General features: G+C 37.0%; 4 protein-coding genes across 9 annotated transcripts; 2 read left to right on the top strand and 2 right to left on the bottom strand.

Moving 5' to 3' along the window:
* The first annotated feature begins 1,103 nt into the window (after window positions 1–1,103).
* Window positions 1,104–2,942, top strand: LOC105795518 (probable xyloglucan galactosyltransferase GT17). Its single transcript, XM_012625188.2, has one exon. The coding sequence runs from the start codon at window positions 1,320–1,322 to the stop codon at window positions 2,745–2,747; it is 1,428 nt and encodes a 475-aa protein (XP_012480642.1). The 5' UTR covers window positions 1,104–1,319; the 3' UTR covers window positions 2,748–2,942.
* Window positions 2,943–4,743: 1,801 nt separating this feature from the next.
* Window positions 4,744–8,137, bottom strand: LOC105795523 (cationic amino acid transporter 1). 5 transcript variants are annotated; one of them, XM_012625200.2, is made up of 3 exons: window positions 7,950–8,137; window positions 6,953–7,368; window positions 4,744–6,388 (listed from the first exon to the last, which is right to left on the bottom strand). In XM_012625200.2, exons 2-3 carry the CDS (start codon window positions 7,365–7,367, stop codon window positions 5,013–5,015), a joined length of 1,791 nt encoding a protein of 596 aa, XP_012480654.1. In that variant the 5' UTR covers window position 7,368; window positions 7,950–8,137; the 3' UTR covers window positions 4,744–5,012. The 5 variants fall into 5 exon arrangements, with proteins under 5 accessions (XP_012480654.1, XP_052484758.1, XP_012480652.1 ...); XM_052628798.1 differs by lacking the exon at window positions 7,950–8,137 and adding an exon at window positions 7,719–7,943 and having other exon boundaries at window positions 4,744–6,298; XM_012625198.2 differs by lacking the exon at window positions 7,950–8,137 and adding an exon at window positions 7,719–7,943.
* Window positions 8,138–9,475: 1,338 nt separating this feature from the next.
* LOC105795520 (cation-chloride cotransporter 1) lies at window positions 9,476–15,463 on the bottom strand. Its single transcript, XM_012625190.2, has 13 exons — window positions 15,309–15,463; window positions 15,064–15,207; window positions 14,767–14,845; window positions 14,008–14,099; window positions 13,552–13,666; window positions 13,256–13,356; window positions 13,003–13,064; window positions 12,617–12,841; window positions 12,244–12,358; window positions 11,628–11,822; window positions 11,098–11,498; window positions 10,787–10,948; window positions 9,476–10,679 (listed from the first exon to the last, which is right to left on the bottom strand). Exons 1-13 carry the CDS (start codon window positions 15,461–15,463, stop codon window positions 9,595–9,597), a joined length of 2,931 nt encoding a protein of 976 aa, XP_012480644.1. The 3' UTR covers window positions 9,476–9,594.
* A 1,781-nt stretch (window positions 15,464–17,244) lies between these two features.
* LOC105795522 (protein ALTERED PHOSPHATE STARVATION RESPONSE 1) lies at window positions 17,245–20,790 on the top strand. Of its 2 annotated transcripts, none has more exons than XM_012625196.2 (6): window positions 17,245–17,780; window positions 18,101–18,961; window positions 19,116–19,297; window positions 19,473–19,693; window positions 19,795–20,122; window positions 20,206–20,790. In XM_012625196.2, the coding sequence occupies exons 2-6, from the start codon at window positions 18,202–18,204 to the stop codon at window positions 20,641–20,643; spliced, it is 1,929 nt and encodes a 642-aa protein (XP_012480650.2). In that variant the 5' UTR covers window positions 17,245–17,780; window positions 18,101–18,201; the 3' UTR covers window positions 20,644–20,790. The 2 variants fall into 2 exon arrangements, with proteins under 2 accessions (XP_012480650.2, XP_012480649.2); XM_012625195.2 differs by having other exon boundaries at window positions 17,245–17,695.
* Window positions 20,791–20,937: the final 147 nt, after the last annotated feature.

Genomic DNA, 20,937 nt, shown 5'->3' on the forward strand with positions numbered 1-20,937 from the left:
GTTCGTATGCGAGGGTTGTTCATGTTTTCTTTTACATATGCACCAAAGTTGTAATATTCAGTGAATGATTGAAGTAAATGGGAGGGTTGGTGTATTTGTTTTATTTACTTCACATGTGATGTACTTCAAATTACTAGATAAAATTTAAGACAGGTACTCATCAATCAAAATAAAAACAACTCTCTCGTTGGGCTGTATTTGTTGCATGATTTCATAAATATAATTATTTTATATTATACAGCTGATTAAAACTAATCATATACAGCCCTATATTTTATAATATTGCCTACAATGACAATCAAACTAATATATATATAAATAATGAAAGATTTATTCATGTGGGCTTTACCTTTAATAGAGCACACAATATTATACTACTAAATAAATGATATTTATGAAAGTTATAGTATTTACAATTATAAGTACGAGTCGATTGAGTATTAGTTCGATTGACATGGATATTGTTGCCAATGTAGGAGCTAGAACGTGAATTTGAGTGCACTGAATAAACTCGTTATCCTCCTATTTATGGGTTGAATTTATCATTTAATATTATTTGATGTAATGTTTTTTTATTATAAATAATTATAATTATAATTATAATAAACAAATAAGGTTGAATAATTACTTCTAAAAGGATGAAAAAACCTAGCCAGGTAGGAGAATGAATCATGACCAATGCCCTCACTGATTCTCCTTCCCCTCCTTTTAAAGGAATCTCAATTTAATTTTCAAATAATGGAGTCTTGTTTGTTCCTTTCTTCTTAATTTCTCTCTCTGTCGGTTTGCCCTCTATTTTCTCAATGCAACAACAGAAGCTATTTAATCAAGTAAATTTATGGGTAGTAAAATGAAAGGATTAAAAAAACCAAAGGTGTTGAAAGTGATGCAACACACATATCACGTAGAAATATTTATTTTCTTCGTTGTCAACGTCGGAACATGGTGACACGTATTCAACTACATGTGCTTAGAAGCTGGCCATATACAATTGTCGTCTCTCAAAATTTGTCCCCACTTTGGCTTTTTTATTTCCCCATTAATTTCCACTTTCTTCCCTACACCAAACAATGACGACTAAAAGCTCCAAATATAAATTATTCCTGACACAGCTCATACACCCTTTAACGCATCAAATTTAGGTGGTGTTTTCTTTTCATCTTCCTACTACCCTTTGATTTCCCTTTCAGTGTTTTGTGATAAACAATAGTTTTTAGACTATTAATTTACTTCTCTCTTTGCTATATTACCCTTCAATTCCTAGTCGGCTGCAGCGGCAATTTCTTCTCTTTGTCTCCGTGTTTTCAGTCACTTTCCCCATGTTGCTGTCGAAGAAACAACCCTCTGCTGCTGCAACTCAATGGATAGAGAAAGTCAAATACCATAAAAATAGAGATTCCTACTTCAAGTTCTTGGGCAATCCTCACTTTAGATACACTGCCTTTCTTTTGGTGTTTCTTTCTTTATGGTTTTTGTTACAAGTCTTTTGGTTCCCACCCACAAAACCCACCCAAACCAAGTTCTCCACCACCACCCCAAAGCCATCGGCCGGAAAATGTAATGGGGATGTCGCGGTTTATGTGTATAATTTGCCGGCAGAGTTTAACCTCGGTCTTCTCGATGATTGTAGCCATTTGAATGTTTATACCAATATGTGTCCGCATGTGGCTAACCATGGTCTAGGTCAGCCGTTGGACAACATGGACCTTCAGTCGAGTGACTCGAACCCCTGGTTCGCTACCCATCAGTTCATCGCCGAGATGATATTCCATGCACGTGTGGACAACCATCCGTGTCGCACGTGGGATCCTTCCAAGGCCAATTTGTTCTACGTACCTTTCTACGGCGGCCTGCATGTGTCCAGCAATTTCCGCGAACCAAACCACGCGATTCGCGACGCATTGGCCGTGAGATTGGTAGACTTCCTCCAAGCTCAACCCACGTGGCGGAAGAACAACGGGAAGGACCACTTCCTTGCACTAGGGAGAACCTCATGGGATTTCATGAGAACCAACAGTGGACCTGACTTTGGGGCAAACTGTCTTCTCAACCTGCCATGTGTTAAAAACATGTCGGTGCTGACCGTGGAGAGAAACCCCTGGAAAGGTTCAAACCAACACGGTATCCCGTACCCTTCATACTTCCACCCTTCCACGTCAGATCAAATGATGACGTGGCAGAACATGATGCGACAGTCAAACCGACCCTACTTGTTCTCCTTCATTGGTGCGCCACGTAAAGGCGTTGGTAAAGCAGCCATTAGAGACGAAATGATAAAGCAATGCATGGAGTCCACTCAATGCAAGATACTCAAATGTGACCATGGCAACCCCAAGTGTTATAACCCTAGTGAGATTCTCAAAGTGATGAGAGAATCTCGGTTTTGTTTGCAGGCTCCGGGAGATTCATTCACCCGGAGGTCGACGTTCGACGCCATACTTTCCGGTTGTATTCCGGTGTTCTTTTCTCGGCACACGGCGTACACACAGTACTCTTGGTTTTTGCCGGAAGAGGCTTCGAAGTACTCGGTTTACATGGACGAACAAAGCGAGGAAAGCAAAAGAATAGAAGAGGTGCTGATGAAGATACCGAAAGAAGAGGTGGACACAATGCGTGCTACGGTGATTGATATGATCCCAAGGCTCACTTACGCACACCCTAATGCGAGCCATAGCGATCTTGGCTTCGAGGATGCCGTCGACGTTGCGCTTCAAGCATTGGCACAGCATGTTAGGGACAAAGTATAATAAGGAATAAAAAATAAAAAATTGGAGGAAAAGAAAGGTATGTGTAGACTGTAGAGGTAGTTGATGTGAATTGAATTCAAGGGAAAAGAAAAAGTATGTTTAGAGATGTGAATTGAATTGAATGTATATGCATACCAAAATTTTATTTTTTATTAATAACTGACCCTGTGTGGTCACTCTTTCTGCTTTTGACAATGATTCGCTGCATATTCATTCCAATGACTATTTAGGTTAAATTGTCCAAGAGGTACTTGTATTATAGGGATTAAATTAACTTAATCTTTTATTATTAAATGGATTAATTCAGTCGCTATATTAATAAAATGAATAAAATAAATATAAAGTGTAACATATTAAACATTTAATTGTATAAAAAATGTTAAAATTTTAAAAATATTAACTCTATCCATCGATAAATAATATTTTTTAAATAGTAAATGTTAACATTATTTAGTTTTTTTTGTAATATTATAAGTACTAAACAAATCAATTTAATAGTGTCAAAGGCACCTTTAAGTGACATTCACCGATGACTACTATATGTAGCAAATGTTTTTGCAGCTTCTTTTTGTTTGGTTTGGTGTTTACTGTAAATGACATGGGGCATGAAAAGTACACTGAGGGACCTCTACCTTTAATTGATGGATTTTGAAAAATTTTACGTGTTCATAGCAAATTTTTATATTTATATATTTTTTGATCAGTTTTTAAAGATTACATTTTTTGTAGTTGACTTTTTCAAGAATGTTGTCATCAACCAAACAGTTTGCCAATGTGAGTTTGGCTGTGGCCAACCTTTCACAAGCAAGGTCCATTATTCAAGGCCAATATTAAATACACTAGATGCACTGTGTGTGAAAAGATAAGCTTAAAAATGAATGTAGAGAAAATTGATTTATATTACAAGATATTCAACATCCTTCCAACAAGATGATAAAAGATAGTTACATCTAGTTGCATTTAGCTACGATGAAAACTATATATATATATATATATATATTAAATACACCCAATAACCTATGTGACATCCAGTTAAATTGCACTTAATGGTTAACAATAACCATGATCATGGTTATCTTGTATAAGTTAAATGTCTTGCAACTTTTGTCTCCTGGCCGAAATTTGCTGACTGTTTTTTCTGTGCAAAGTGAAAACAAAACACTCCGACTATGCTGAACTCAAGTGAAATGTGGTCCTCAAGAGGGTGCCATAGATAGGGTAACATGTCCTTAGCATTGGCAACTCAATAACTGGGAATACAAGAAAAAGACACGATTCTGACAAGTCGTAGAGGGGGTCTTTTCAAAAAAGCACCCAACCGTATCTACTAGTCCCGGATTGAGACTCACAAAACATAACTTGCTCTTCTCCCCTGATACCTTTGTCGATATATATGGTTTTAAACGACAAGGTCTCCCTAAGCATTATTGAAACAACCACACAATTATTAATCCCATATCCACATCGGCTCCATACGCATGAATCATCATCAATGTTGGGAATCATTATCACATCAAGAGATACCTGGTTCCAACTCTAGCAAACTGCACTCATTAGGATTCGATCCGACCAATGAAGTTTCCCCACTATGACTATGTATCCGACCATATCATTGGGAAGCTTAGACCAATCTCTTTGTCCCTCGGCCACCATCGACCCAAACACTACTTCCATCGTCCTGTCTATACTCCAACTATAACCTAATAAAGCTACCTATCCATCCAACTTAAAAGGTTTGAGAGAATCCATTGGCTTTTTTTTATTAGTTGAATTGTACAATGTAACTACAAGCCCAATACTACTAATCCTCCTTTTTTATTGAGCCTGTAATTCATTACTTAAGGCATCTGCATATTGCCATTTAATTTAAACACTGTTCAATTATTTTCATATGGTTAATAAAATCGGTGGATCATAATCCATAAGTTCATCTGCCACCTACCTGTTTGCATAATTTCGCAAGGTGAATCCAAACCAAACAGATCGAAGAGTAAGGTTAAAACACTAATCAAGTACTACTACTAACTTCATTCACAAATTTCCTGCAGATCTTAATTTCTTGTGTTCACAATTTTGGAATGCATGTTTGAGTACAATGTTCAAAGATCAAACACATTTTTCTTCGAGGAAATATAAAATTCAACCAAAGATATTCACAGAAAAAACAACAGATCTGCACACTGATGAGTGAAGTATTGAAGAAACTAGTGGAACGCTAAGAGGAGAATTGCTGGTTTGCTACCATTTTGTAATTTAAACGGCAACTCATTGGGCCTCTGAAGAAACTTTAACACCTTCTTCCACTTTCTTCAAACCATCTCCCATCTTATTCTCTGCTGCTTCCTTTGCTGTATCGTATGACGCATGTAATCCAAAGAAGAAATAGTACAACAGCAGCATAACAGTCCATATACCGAACCTTGCGAAGGATGCCCCGTCTATTGACCCTAGTAGGAATATGTTTATAGCAATGGAAGCTGATGGCAACCATGGTACCAACGGTACACCCCAGAGTTTTGGATTCCTAGCACGAGGAACAGCAACATGAAGTGCTAGAGTAGCTAAGAACCAAGTTGGCACGGTAATCACGTAAGCAATCCAATCATCGTTGTCACTCAGACCCCAGTAAGCAGCTGTTGCGATTGAAGATGCAAGAATAAGCACAATGCAAGCAACTAGTTTGTTGCGGTTTGCTGTAGTTGTCTCACCACTGACGTAATAACGACGAACAAGAAGCGCCAGGGCCACAAGCATGAAGATGAATAATGTTGATATCGATAGAAGATTGGCAAGAATATCAAGTTCTGTGAAGAAAGCAATAATTGCTGTTGCGGAAAGCATGACAATGGTAGCATTAATTGGTGTTCCAGTCTTGGGATTCACTTGTGCTAGCCATGGTGGCATCATGTGGGTTCGTGCAATATGTGTGAGATATCGTGCTTGACCAACGGCACTAACGAGTAAAACGGTTGTCATGCCTTTCAATGCACCGGCAGCAACAATGTATTTAGCCCATGACATCCCAACAGCTTCAAATGCTACTGAAAATGGGGCATCCACATCAATCTCACGGAACGGTTGCATTAAGCACAATGCTACAGCAAGCAAACAATATGCAGCTGTGGTTATTACCATGGATCCAACAAGACCAATAGGGATATCACGAGCAGGGTTCTTAGTCTCTTCGGCCATCGTTGAAACAGCATCGAAACCAACATAAGCAAAGAAAAGCACAGCCGAAGACTTGAAGACTCCACGAATGCCAAAGGGCATAAAGTCACTATAGTTTTTGGCATCCGCTTTCGAGAAACCAGCAATGATTATGAAGAGAATGACTATAACATGGATGATGGAAGCAATGTAATTGAAGCGTGATGAGCCCTTGGTGCTAAGTACAGCAAGGACACAGATGACACATACAACAACAACTGCAATAGGATCAAGATGGCCATAATCCTCGGACATGCTGTGGACTATGATGCGGAAATCTTCGGGTTTGTGATTGCAGAGTGTGGCAAAATAGGAAGTCCATGACCGAGCCACCGCAGCACCTGAAATAACATACTCCAAGAGAATGTTACCGGCAGCAATGAAGGCCATGAAATCACCCAACTCCACTCTAAGGTAGGCAAATGAGCCACCTGAAAAGGTAAATTTTGCAAATTTGCCAAGTCATGTGTATTCCAGTGAATCAATATCCAAAACTTGTAATCCAAATCCCATTCAATGAAATGTGAATCCCATTTTATGGTATCAAGCTTGGCATATAATTAAACATATTATAACTACATAAATAAAGATTTTACAAACATTAGTCAAAGATTATGACTACAGCTGGTAGTTTACTGGTAAAAGAACACTTTGTAGTCGATAATGTGAATGTGTAAGGGTTCTTATCAAAGTAGGACATATCATACACTATCTGGGTCCCATTCCTAGCTAGCAAATTGCCTTTTTTTTTTCCATGAAAAGTCAAAAAGTCAACTTTCCTACACTACATGCCGAAAATGGACGGATATTGAATATTCAGCCAGATTCTTTACAGCTATTTTTTTAGATTCCTCAAAGTTTATACAGATAAAGTCGAATTCCAGCAATTATCCAAACAAATTGGAAAAAAATTTGGGAATTCTATATTAGAGATTTTAAAATGATAAATATAAATCCCAGTTAAATTTAAGATCAAAATTTTACTTATATCTTACCTGCAACAGGGATTTCAACAGCGAATTCAGTGTAGCAAAATACAGAAAGCATGGCCGAGATACCGGACACCACGTAGGATATAACCACAGCGGGGCCTGAAACTTCTCTAGCTTGGAGTCCGGTAAGTACGAAAATGCCGGCGCCGATGACGGCTCCGATTCCGAACCATATGAGGTCCCACCAGGAGAGGGTCTTCTTCATTTCATGCTGGCTCCGAGCCTTGATTTCATGGAGCTCCGTTGAGTCAAGTGATCGGGTGAATACCCGATCCATAAACCTTTCCGGAGTTTGCTGGAGTGCTTGGACATAATTACCCCAGCTCTTAAATGACTCCTCTGGAAGAAAATCATCTTTGGTGCATGAACATCCTCGTCTCCTCACACCTTCGTTTCCAGTTGGACCGTCCAACCCCATCCTATTTTCCACCACAAAATTGTAATCAAAAAGGCAAAAAAAATATCAATTAATTTTCTCACACTTGCTCATAAACCAAACAGAAAATATATATACACACCTCGATGAAACAGGATCTTCTTAAAAATGAAACCCAAAGAGACAAGAGTAAGAGATTTTATAATTAGTTTTGTAAGACAATGAGAAAGATTTGGACTCCAAATCCAAATCACATCTTTATTAAGAGTGCTAAAAGTACTCCCAAAACGCATCCACACTATAATAAATTATATAATATTTAAAGGAATCAGCAAAAGCATAACTATCAAAATCAAAATATTACTTGGACAAAGATCCAAAACGGATGATAACCTGTGTTAGACAAGAATTTAATGGGTCGCCGGCGATGGTACAGTATAAGAAGAAGGAAGGAAGAAAGAAAGAGGTGTTGAAGGCGGGGAATCTGGGACAGCACGTGAAGGTGTGAGAAGTGTATTTATATTGGGTGTTGGGTGTAAGAGTGAAGAAGATACAGGCTGTTTACGGTTAATAACGAGAGTCAACAGACAGCTGGCTATCAAGTTCTGCAAGAGACACTGTTACCTTTTCTTGTTTCTGGTGAATGGTGATGGTGATGGTGAATATAAGGTAACTACGAACGAAGAGCAATTGTGGAAGAAGCAAGCACGTATTTGGGCTATAAACTCGGTAACGTAATGTATTTGGACGTTATTTTTGTATTTGTTCTGATCTTACACGTCGAGCTGCTAATTGATCTACACCTTACCTCCGATCTTTACTCGCAAAAGTTTGTTATTTAGACTCTTCATTCGTTAATAAAAAAAAGGAGTTGGTTGGTTTAATTCACGTAGTAATCTCTGCATACTGTTAAATCTAATGTTGATAATGAAAATGTAAAATAATACATAGATTTTACCTAAAAATCATTTCGAAAAAAAATTACTTACTAATATTAAAAATAGAATGATATAAGATAATTTTGATTATATCTATCTAAATGTTGAAAAATATTATACTAATCAAACTGAAATAGAGGAAGTATAATTTTATACGGATTCTGCTTGTGCTGTATAATCTCCTAAATTTCTTTTTAACTCTAATACGCTTAATTCAATATAAAAAAAAGTCAAATGTACATGTCATTGGAAAGAAGACCTTGTTATCTTCTAATAAAATTATTAGATGATAGTAAGGGATATTGTTGGAGGGAAATGGAGGTGTTGACTTGATTAATGTGAAAACAGGACAAAAGGCAGCTGATTTCACAATTTCAAATCCGGCAACTTCATCCCCATAATTATCGTATAAATTGAATATCTTTAAATACTAAAGAAAAAGATAGGGAAAGAGACACGTAGAGAGGTAGGTTTAATAGAATTATGGGCTATATTAATAATTTTTTTATTCAAAAAATAATAAATTAATTTTTATATGTTTGATTAAAGGATAAATTGATATTTTTATATTAATTTTTTATTTTTATTGTTAAAATTTGACGTAATAATTAAGAAGAAAGATGAAATTTTAACAGAATAATTAATTTATCTTTTAATTTAATATAAAAAAGTAAATCATTTATTATTTTAATAGAAGGGCAAAATATAATCTAATTACTTTTATAGTAATTTTACCCACTAAACCAAGTTGTAGTATTTGGAGTATGGAACGTAAACAAACGCCCAAAGTAAGGAATTTAATATAATATTTCCATTTCGTCAACTAATATGAGTGTTGCGGCCTGCCCTAGTCTTCTCCCACTTTTATATTTATTTATCTTAAATTTATAGATATTAGTTAAAGAAAATTGCATGGTCTGTCAGAGTGGGAATGCAGAATTGCAGATAGCCCAAGTTGGCAACTATGTGAAACGGGCTTTGTGCCCCATAGTTGGAATTTCAAAGTGAACCTAACCATAAACTGCAAAAGTGCAAAGGAAACAAGATAAAAAGGCAACAAAATGTCAAAAACAATACACAAACTTGATTCTCGATTGAATTATTATACCATAAGAAATGGAAACTCGGAAATTTTTTTCTTTGTTTTTCTCCTTTATGCAGTAAAGAAGCAACAAATTGTCGTCAATATAGGAAATAGAAATAGAATGGATTAAGAGAAGGAATGTTATGTAACACTTTTTTGACTACAAGAAAGAAGGGTAAAAAGCACCTATATGAACAGTAAACACAAATTACACTGATGATATAAATATATATAATCCTGGGGAAAACTAAGTGAATAGAGTTACAACATCTCTGCGATATCCTCTTACCATTAAAAGCCTCTGCACATTTCCTACCAACAAATCCATATACTCCATGTAGCAGTAGGCTGGATGGTTGATGGGAGGTGGTGGTAAGCTTACAAGCACCACTGCTGCCATTCTAGAATATCTTAATATTGTCGTATTCAGCTTCAGGGTTGTATACAGAAACTTCTCCACTTGTTGCTCATCCACAACTACAGCCTTTCCATCAGCCATCAATGGGGTTCCTTCTCTTTTTGCTGCTTCCTTTAGTTCTGCCAAGTAACTAGCTACCCGTTTCCGAGCATCATTGAATGTTTCTATTGAGTCATCTTGCTGAGATCCACCCTCTACATCCCATGACTTGATCGTTATAACAATCACTTCGGCTTGCAACCGAAGATCGTATAGGAACTTCTTCACGTCAGCTTTGAGGCTCTCTGCATCTGAATCTTCCTCCGCAATGCAGAAGACCTGAATCTTACAGCTCTCAAAGCTCTCTTTCGTAAGAAGAAGTTGTGACAGAAGAAGCATGAGACCACCATCTCTTACAATCCAATACAGATCGATGCTACCGTATTGCCTTTGATACTCATTTGGCCATTCATCGAGGCCTTTGACAATGACAACTGCCTTGTTTGCTACAATACAGTCATTAATTATACCAACAAATCTGGTTGGGATTTCTTTTAAGTTCTCGCGACGCCATATTTCCGGGTACCGCACAACTACGATATTGGGCTTGAGGTTGCCAAGACCCATGGTCTGCACAATTCCACGGAAGCCTTCAGTCATATTGGTTGCTACGACTATTTCTGCAACACCTTCACAGTTCTTGTAGTTAATGTAGGTATCAAGCTGTTTGCAGGCTTCTTTGGCATCTTCAGCACATTCATGATAGTCTCCATCTAGAATGTTTACAAAAATGGACATTCCACGGCCTTTCTTCTTCATACAGTTGGCAAAATCAGCAAGTTTTGGATGGCAAGGTACATTTTCTGGCAGCTTACCCCAAGGCCGGCAGAATATGAGAGGAATGGGATACCAGTTCTTTGGATGAACTTGCTTTGCTGCAAAACAAAACAAAGGGTCCAATACAGGAAAACAAGAGGCATAGTCATGACTATATGAACAAAATAGAAGTGGAACATGCATATACACACAGTTATTACAATACCTCCCAGAGATCTAAGGCTACGAAGGGCTAGTTGAAAGTATGCACTTTTGAAACCGTCCCCCCAGTCCCCAGCTTTTCCTTTAATGCTCACATAATAATATATAAGGCTGGCAAGGGCTAGAGAAACAACAGTGAATAGCCATGAAATCAAGAACATTATCACTGCAATAAACAAAAGCAAACAGAACACCTGTGAGAATTGGCCTCCAATTAAATACAGTGCAAAATTTGCATTCTAATATACAGGAATTTCTCAACTAAATGGGACACAATGTTAAACCCGACAATGCACTATATATAATGAAACATACCTACACAAAGTAATGCTCCAAGTAGAGACAGGAGCCAATGGTGAAATTTCCACCTAGGACGCCAACTAGGTGCATCTAAAAGATCCAAAAGGAAGCAAGACAAGTTCACACCCGAATAACATAGAAGGAAAAACATAGTTACAGTTGGTGTGATAAGATCCAGATTCCCAATAACAACACATCCCATACAGATAACGGTAGTAAAGAGAGTAGCTATGTGAGGCTCACTGGTATCTGCAACTCTGAAGCAATTGAGAACAGGAAGAATATCATCATTGGCTATTGCTGCAAGAAGACGAGGGGCACCAGTCAAGCTTTGAAGAGCTGCACCTAAAGTTGAAAGAATAATTCCAACACGAATGACAACTGGGAAAGGCCAAGCTATGGTAGCAGTAAGTAGCCTGCACCAAAGGTAGTTTAGCATTAGCATAGTATCTCTAAAGCATAAATCCTTGAAAAAAGATTGAACAATGAAAACATAGCAAGCTGAATCAATGAAGAATGTTAACGTGAGACTAGAAAATTTGTACCTGTCAGTCAAAAGCTTTTCTCTGTTGGCAACAGCTCCAAAAAGGAAGACAGAAACTAAATAGAGAAGAGTAGTGACCAGTGTGGCTGACAATGTTCCAACGGGGATTGAACGCTGAGTATCTTTAAGCGAAGCTGATCGATTTGAACCTGCCATGATTCCAGTTACAGCTGGGAAAAAGAGACCGACCAATGCACTGAAGAAGCATATAAACAGAAGGATTTAGAAACTTCAGCAGTGAAAATCATCGTTTTTATCAGCTTTAAGAAAAGTATGTGGATATCACATATCAAAACTTGACAGTTGGAAACAACTTTTTCCTGCTTTTTCTTGGATAGTTAGAAAGGTAGAGGGAGAGGTTAACTTGTTTTGTTCTTTTGGACCAGCAGCATGACCACCAATTATACTTGGGATCTGTTCTCATCTAGACCTCCATTATTAAACAAGTTTTTCAATACAGTTAGGTGACACTGCACTTATTTGTGCTATACTGCTATATCATCTTTAGGATCAACAACAGGTTGGTACAAAGAAGATTCTTTGATCATGTACAACTTCACAGCACAAGAAAATTTCACTCTAGTAACTAAAATCCTATGAACCTTGAAGATTCTTACTTGAAGTTCCAGTACACCTTTCCATCACGATCAGGGATCCCATCACTGTTAGTATTCTGATACATTGAATCCCAGTTATCTTTAAAGCTGTCCGCACTCAAGCCCGTAATTCCAGCTGTATCAAAAATCACCAAAATAACATGTTTCACAAATACGTAATGACAAGAAAAACATGAACACTCAACAAGGGGGAAATCAGATTGATTTTGAGCAATGGCGTATGGCTTGCACCAAGCAATATGCGACTATTGTATTCATACTTAAGGAATCACCTCCACAGGTAATTCTCTGAAATGTGAGTGTGTGTGTGTGTGTGTGTGACAGAGAGAGAGAGAGAGAGAGAGAGGCAAAAGATTATGAAGAAGAAACTCACTATCAGGATCATCCTTCTTTGCCATAAAAATCCCGATGACTATGCAAAGTACTGACAACAAAACAGGTATAAGGAAGACAGGGGCAACCCGATTAATCATTTTCACCCCACCAAACACAATAATGCATAGGATGACAGTCACAACAAGCCCATAAATTTGCAAGTCATGTGTACTTATAGTCTGTATTGGTTTCGATACGGAGCCATTCACCTTTGTACTGGTTTCTGCAGTGCAAGCAGGAGGATATTAAAAATGAATTGGAACAAGATTCTTTTTAGCATAGCCTCGCAATCTTTAAAAGTAATCAATAAATTAGAAAAAGGGAAAAAAATATTATAAAGATAAAAAAAAAAGTCATTTTCAGTCGATAGCAATCAATCATTACCAGTAAAAAACCCAGCAGAAGGGAGAGCTTTCAGAAATGTTTCTACAGCTCCCAACACATAACTACAACCACAACCAAAAGAACATATAAGATACAAGTACTAGCATGAGTAGAAAATGTTGTTAAATACTTGAAAATTTATGCTATCAAGAAAGCAGAATTCATGCTGAGCAATTCCATTACATGATGTCCTTGAGCTATGCACAGAATAGTATTACAAAAATAGAAAAAAAGGACTGGAAGATACACTTACAGAGCTGCTGCAACCGCATTGCCAAGGAAGAAACATAATCCAATGCTAACTCCAACCTCAGGACCAAGTGCTCGACCAATGAGATAATATGGACCACCACCCTAGCAGTAATTGATGAGAAAGCCGCTAAATACCGCGACATAGTTATATAAGGAAAGAATCTCAATCAAGGTAGCAACACGAATTCTACTCAAAATTTAACCATTCCCTTAAGGCATCAAAATGACTATGATATCAGAGTCACATGTCAACTGAAAACTGATCGTGAAGGATATATAATTATAACTAATGTGTACCTTCATGGCACCATTAGTAGCAATAGCACTCAATGATAATCCTGTCAAGAAAGTACACAGACCACAAAGCGATACCAACAGCAGTGAATCCGCAATGCCTCCCATGCCAATTATCCTGCATTTCTCATAAATGAACCTTAGCAACTGAAATTACAAAAATCTACTTATTTTAATGCACATATTACTATTCAATGATGCAAGTCATAATTGATTCCTTTTTTCTTGACTGAAAGCACAATCCAATCCTTCTAAAATAGAAGGCCCAGATACAAGCCTGTAATACAAATATCAAATATAGCACAACAAAGTCTTGTAAAATTCAAATTATCAAGAAGAAGCTCAGCTTCCAATTCAAAAACAGAGCACGGATTCGTTTAGATTTTCATGCACATACATACTGAGATGAAAATGGAGCTGTGTAAGTCAAAATATTAACATCAGAGAAAAGGAACTTACCAAGAAAAGCGGATATAGTAGATAATCCCCAAAATACTTTGTAAGCATGGGACAAATACCCCCATCATTGTACCCATTTTGACACTAGAGGACTGCATGATGTATGCACAGAACATGGAACAGCATGAGAAGGCAGTAAAGTACAGACTGCTATGTTTCATTAAGAAAAAGAAGGAGAAGTGAAAGAACAATATGATCAATAGCATTTCAAAGAAAAACTGTTGCATACTTGCACATTAATAAATTTCTCAATGCTTGTCAATATTTCAACTTATTTGGACATACTTGACAGGCAGGACTAATTCAAGGAAATTACCACTTCCTTTGTTCAACATCCACATAGATTAATTTCCCAATACCCCGTCAACAGAATTTCAAACATTTCGGCAAGAAAGGTTTTAGGCGCAAGTGTACCATTCATTCAATTGTATTCCAAAGAAAGATTATGAAGTGAACTTCTAAACAGTATCTGAATCTGAGCCTCCAAGCCATGCTCTTTAAGGCATCTCAAAAGTGGAACAACCTAAAAATCCTACCAACCTTTCAAGGTTATTCCCAAGGTAGAGTTATTCCCAACGAGATTGTTCCCGATTGAAGCTGTTCCCAAAAGTGTTCATGCAAAGAATATTATTCATTGAAACAACTATTGGTAGAACAATTAGTAAGAAAAAAACAAACATCTACAATGATAAAAGATTGCCAAATAATGCAAGCTGGTACTTGTGTAACTAATCATGCTAATGTAAAAACACAGCTTACCGTTGGATCCCCACCGGTGATGGAAACAACTTCATTATCTCTGGGGCTAGAAGGTGCAAGAACTTGCTCTTGTGTCATACTGAAAAACAAGTCAAAAGCAGGTAATAATCACAAATTTAAAAAGAAAATAGAAAACAAAACGTAAGGTAAAATTGTCCAGGCACCACAAATTATTCAGTTGTACTCTTAGAGACATTAAATAATCAATTTACTAACATCCATCCCCTAAGTTGTAATCATTGAAGTTAAAAAAGAAGAAGAGCAAGAGTAAGCATTAATGAAAACAAGACCACGTACCTTTTGAGACCAAGAATATTGACAAGAGAATCAAAACCGAACAATTCCAACTTATGTTCCCTGTGAGGACCATTGTCTCCACCAGCAACATCAGGAGCCTTTCCATCGGAATCCATGCTCCCTTGTGTTCGAGCTCTTACTTTCCTGACAATGTATTATACGCATTTACACAATCATCGAATATGATAACCGAAAAAAAAAACAACCGCATGAAAAGGAGAAGGAGAGCGGCGGCCGGGAATTACCTGATAGAAGATTGGGAAGCGGTGGCAGAAGATCCAGGATCCATGGAGGCCATCTCGAGAACGGCGCGATCCTGTGCCCCGACGGGGCTGTATTTACGATTGCCTTGTGCGTGATAGCCATCGTCTTCGCCTCCTTCTAAATCATCGGTGTTCATTTTGGAATAAATTTTGTTACCAACTAAAATATCGATCTTATTCTCTTGTATTCAGATCCAAAAACGAAACGAAATAAAATGAAATGCCAAATTAGCAAATGACGGAGAGAAGAGGGAAGGAAAGCGAGGGAAAAGAAATGGAGGCAGAGGGCAATGCATGCAGCCACAGATCATGAAATTGGATTTTTTTTTATTTATTTAATAATAACACTATGAATAAATAAATACATAAATAAATGGGAACGGAGACATTTCATAGGTTTTTTTTTCTTGCTGAAAATAAATAACAAAATATACTTTTACAAATTACAAATTTTCATGTTATAAAGCAAAGTTTATAAAAGAAGATACATAAATCTATTATTAAGTCACGTACAATATTCACGTAAACTAGCTCGCCCGTCAAACACTTATCCATCCCGTCCACTGAGGACGCTGGCTTTGCATGGCACTTTTATTCGTTAAAAAAAGCTGCCAAAGAAATTTGAATTAATTTTTATAATATAGTTTTCATAAAGAGGGTTATTAATATCATTTGCGAAAAAAAAGGTTATAATTGATGTTAATCTAAGTTAAACCGTTATTTTCCTTTTACGATTAGAATTAGAGGGAAAAAGAAAAGGATAATGTGCATGAATTTCCTATATCTTCAATCTTATTCATGTGTTGCAATTTGAGAAAGCAATTTCCTATAATCGTTGATGAATTTTTATTGTATCTTATTGCATGTGAAGAGAACAAAGGAGACAGCAGAGTCAATATTGGGCTTTGGCCCAAATTTATGTCTAAAACAATGACAGAAATAAGCCCAACAGCCAAATCAAAATTATAATCTCAAACTCTTTAATAATTTGGTGGTAGAAATTATATTGTATTTTATCTTTTTTATTAAAAATTGGGTAAATTAGTCTATTTTTTTCGCTCAAAAGCATATTAATCTTTTATAAAAATTTCTTTAATTTATACTATTAAAACTTGGCGTGATTGATGAATAATTTATCTATTTTTTAACTAATAACCTCTATAGTAATTTTACCTCATTTGACTGAAATTTGTCCAATTATATATACTTGGTGCTGTTTTTATATTAAACCAAGTTTGAAATAAATTTATAGTTATAAGTAAAACTCTTTGGCACAAAATTCAAAGTGGAGATATTACAGCATTCTTATTCTCCAAATGGAATGTTGAGTGCACATAGCAACGAACAGTTGATAATATATTATACTTTGCATTCTCACGGAATTGGAAAGTTGTTCGTGCATGTGCTTGTGAAACATAAAAGAAGAATGTGTATATATGGGTATAGAATGAGAGGAAAAAGGGGTTCAAAAGTGGGGGAGAACATGAGAAAAAGCCAACTGCCTAAAGGGATTTATGAATCTCTCACAAGACAGATCACTATCATTAGTATTTAGTGTCAAAAAGAAAAGGTCTCTTTTTTTTACAAAAGATAAGCTTTGCTTCTTTTTCTTTAAAATTGCTTAAAAGCTTACCTTTACTTCAGTTTAGTTTAGTTTAGAAATTAGATCCGTTTAAGATAAGATATTAACTATTTTTCTTAACAAACCAGATGTTGGCAGATACTTAAGGAGGAAGTATTAGTAGTAGAAGAAGAAGAAGAAGAAAAGTAAGGAGAAGAGGAAGTAATAGTCATCAGATTGGACTGAACTGTAAATATAATGTAGAGCAGTCAGCTAGTGAGGTGGACCTTTTTATTTGTTTTTGACTTTTTTGAAAAAAGTTATAAATAGTCATCATATTATTCATAGGCAAGCACTCATGGCTAGCGTGGAAAGGGCTTTGGGTTCTAGATAAAGCAGTAGCATACCAGACGTGAATGCGTCACCTCCCTCATGGCCTTTATCTTCATTTCTCTTTGAAAGATAGTTGCTTTAAGTGTTATAATCATAATCTTCAAGCTTTTCTTTTCTTTTCCTTTTTTTTTTCTCTCATTTCACTTTTGTTTTTAGTTTTGACGTTGGCAAACCCAGACCCAAAAAGATCAGTGTTTCAGTAGTACTAATATATTGGTTCCTTTTGCTCTCTTTTTTTTTTTAGTTTTCCAACACAAAAGATAATAAAAAAAATACTTTGTTTTTTTGTCCTATTTTTGCTTCCTTTTAAATATTATTCCACCCCCTTTTTCTTTGGTCGTAAATTATTTTTCCTTATTGTTTTATTGCAGCTTTAGTTTGAGCTATTATGCCTGTTGAAGCTGGCTACCTTCTGGTATGGTGTTATTTTTTTCGAAGTTTTGATCTCTGGTCATAAAGATAAGCATTTTGGTTGAGAATGGTAGATGGATGATATGATGGTATACAAAGAAACCAGTTCATTATTCTTGTTTGCTAGTGTTTTTTTCTTGCCCCTTCTATGGGGGCCTTTGAAAAGTCCTTAATGAGTATTATTTTAGCCTAGGGAACTAAATCGTTTGATTGAAACCACTCCTCATTGAGTATTTCTTCTGCTGCTCTTTTTTGTTCAATTTGTGATTCTAGAGTTATATTTGTGGTCATTGAGAAATGCAATTTTGGGTTGTAAAGAGCTTTTTCTATTGTTGTTTTAGATTAATAGAACTAGAAATTTTCTGGGAACTTACCATCTTTTTTTTTTTTTCTTATTTCAACATTGTAGGCAGCATTTATGGTAGAGTGAGTTTTGGGTTTGTTGTGGTGTATTCGAAGTTTAGGTTAAATTAGAGAAAGGGCAAATAGATTGTGATTCTTGATTGAAAAATGGGCTGTGTTGCTTCAAGGATTGATAAGGAAGGAAGGGTACAGGCTTGTAAGGATAGAAAGAAGCTTATGAAGCAATTGGTGGGATATAGAGGAGAATTTGCTGATGCACAGTTGGCTTATTTGAGGGCATTGAAGAACACTGGTGTAACTCTTAAGCAGTTTACTGAGTCAGACACATTGGAACTTGAAAATACCTCATATGCTCTTAGGTTGCCTCCATCTCCTCCTTCCCCCTTGCCTCCTTCTCCTCCACCGCCACCTTCTTTTAGCCCTGAGTCAAGGAAAGCCGGTGGTGACAATGGTAAAGGAGAAGTTGGCCAAGAAGATAGCATGGAGATTAACCAGGATGATTGTTCTACCCTGCCGGTTCGTAGTACAAGCTCGTCATGGAACTATTGGGGTCTTTTTGAGTCTACTTCACCTCCCCATCATCCAAAACAGTCTGAAATCGTAGAATCAGTTGAGGATGAAGGTCAGGGAGAGGAGATTGGTGAAAATACTAAAATAAGTACTCTCCCTGAGAAGTCTCAGCCTGGGGAAATTATTGATGATAACTCATCATCGACGAGCTTGAATGATAAAGATTCTAGCGATGTGACCATGGTGGTATGGAAGAAAAATAAGAGCTTGGAGGAAATCGTAAAGGAGTTAGATGATTACTTTTTGGAAGCATCAGCTGGTGGGAAAGCAATAGCTGTTTTTACAGACAAAAATATAGGGGACAATTCTCATCCATCGAAACTCAAAGAAAACAAAAGTAAGCAACCTTTTCACAATTTATTACTAGATGATGCAATTGCAAGCACATTAGTTCAGGCCTGACAGTAAATTTCATTGAATTGTTTGATCTTATACTTGAGCATCAAATATTCTGCATGGTGCCTGATACTCCAAACATGTCCGTACTACAGGGAAGAGTAGCAATTCTGCAAAGGTTTTTAGTGCATTGTCGTGGAGTTGGTCTTCTAAGTCTCTCCAGTTTGCAAGAGATGCTGTTCAATGTGGATCTAACGAACCGTGCAAGCCTGGAGCTCATTGCAGTACTCTTGATAAGCTATATGCTGCAGAGCAAAAGCTTTATAAGGAAGTGAAGGTAAGAGTGATACTTAGCCTGGTTGTTCCATTATGTATTTATTGCGTATGCATTTTTTATGGTAGCATCAGAATTTTGTCAATGCCTACACCGGTTGTGTGTGTGTGTGTCAGTTTATATTTCCATTTCTGGTTCTGTAGAAGTCCATTTGTTCTCATGGATAAAACTTTTGTAGGAGGAAGAAACCACCAAATTGGAGCGTGAAAGGAAATTGATGTTGCTTCAAAAGCAAGACGAAAACCATGACTGGAGCAAGACAGAGAAGATCCAATCAAGCGTTGAGAATCTGGATAATGTCCTAAGACACCTGCAAAATTCAATAAGCACGTCCTGTTCGTCTATATTGGAGATCATCGATGAGGAACTTTACCCCCAGCTGGAGACATTAATATCCGGGTAAATTTTGGTCACTTTGCTACATTATCAACATGGGAGGATTGAATCATGGGTTATATAGGATAGAATTTACTCAAATTGTCTAATCTTCTTTATTACAGGCTGATGGAGATGTGGAAAATGATGTACAAATGTCATCGAGTTCAGAACCTTATTTCACAGCAGTTGAATCATGTGACTGATATAAGCATTGACCTGACCACCGACTCTCATCGTCAAGCTACAGATCAGCTTGAAACTGAGGTTTCTTTCTGGTATTACAGCTTCTGTAAGCTCATGAAATCTCAGCAAGAGTATGTCAGAACACTCTGCAAATGGATCCAACTTACTGATTGCCTTGTGGATGACAACCACCAGAGTCGTCATGCATCTGCAGTTCGTAAGCTCTGCGGAGAATGGCAGTGCGGTTTTGAAAAATTACCTGATAAAGTAATCTATATAACTATTAGGGATAGCACATGCAGTCTTCTATGCTACTATTTGGATGTCTATCTAATCCACTGTGGTTGCAGGCAGCTTCAGAGGCAATTCAGAGTTTTTTGTTAGCCATCCGAGCGATAATCCAACATCAGGCAGCAGAACACAGCCAGCAAAGGAAATCTGATAAGCTTCAGGAAAGGTTGCAGAAGGAGTTGACGTCACTGAGTGAGTTAAAGAAAAAGGTTGAGGGAAGTGTAGCGGCCGATCTGAGCCCCAAGCATCCTTTATCGTTGAAGTGCGCCAAAATCGAAGCCTTGGAGAAGCGAGTTGATATGGAGATGGGCAAACATCTCAACTTAGTCCAAGTAAACAAGACCATGACTTTAAACAATCTAAAAACTAGCCTGCCTTGTGCATTTCAGGCTTTAATGAAGTTCTCGAAAGCTTCTGTTCAGGTCTTTGAGGCCATCCATGGCCATGCTCAGCCAGAAATCCCTTGTAATGAAGCATCGGAGACCTCAGCAAACTAAATTTGACTGAACTGTGAAATTTGTATGAAATGGCTCTTTATTTTGCCGGAAACCGTCAAATACTTGATATCTAAGCTGTAAAGGACACAAAGATTACAAGGTTTTTCTTTGCATATATATAGATGCACATTTAATTGGCACATTTAATTGGTGAAGTTTTAGTGGATGTGCTTAGATTTGTATATAAATTTCAGCATGAAACGTCACCGATAGCACTGCAACTATGACCTGAAAAAAGTGAAGGAAAACTCCCATGTTATTATAAACACCTTGATTTCTAACAAGTCAATCCTA

This window comes from Gossypium raimondii, chromosome 3, assembly GCF_025698545.1.
Source record: "Gossypium raimondii isolate GPD5lz chromosome 3, ASM2569854v1, whole genome shotgun sequence".
Lineage (NCBI taxonomy): Eukaryota > Viridiplantae > Streptophyta > Magnoliopsida > Malvales > Malvaceae > Gossypium > Gossypium raimondii.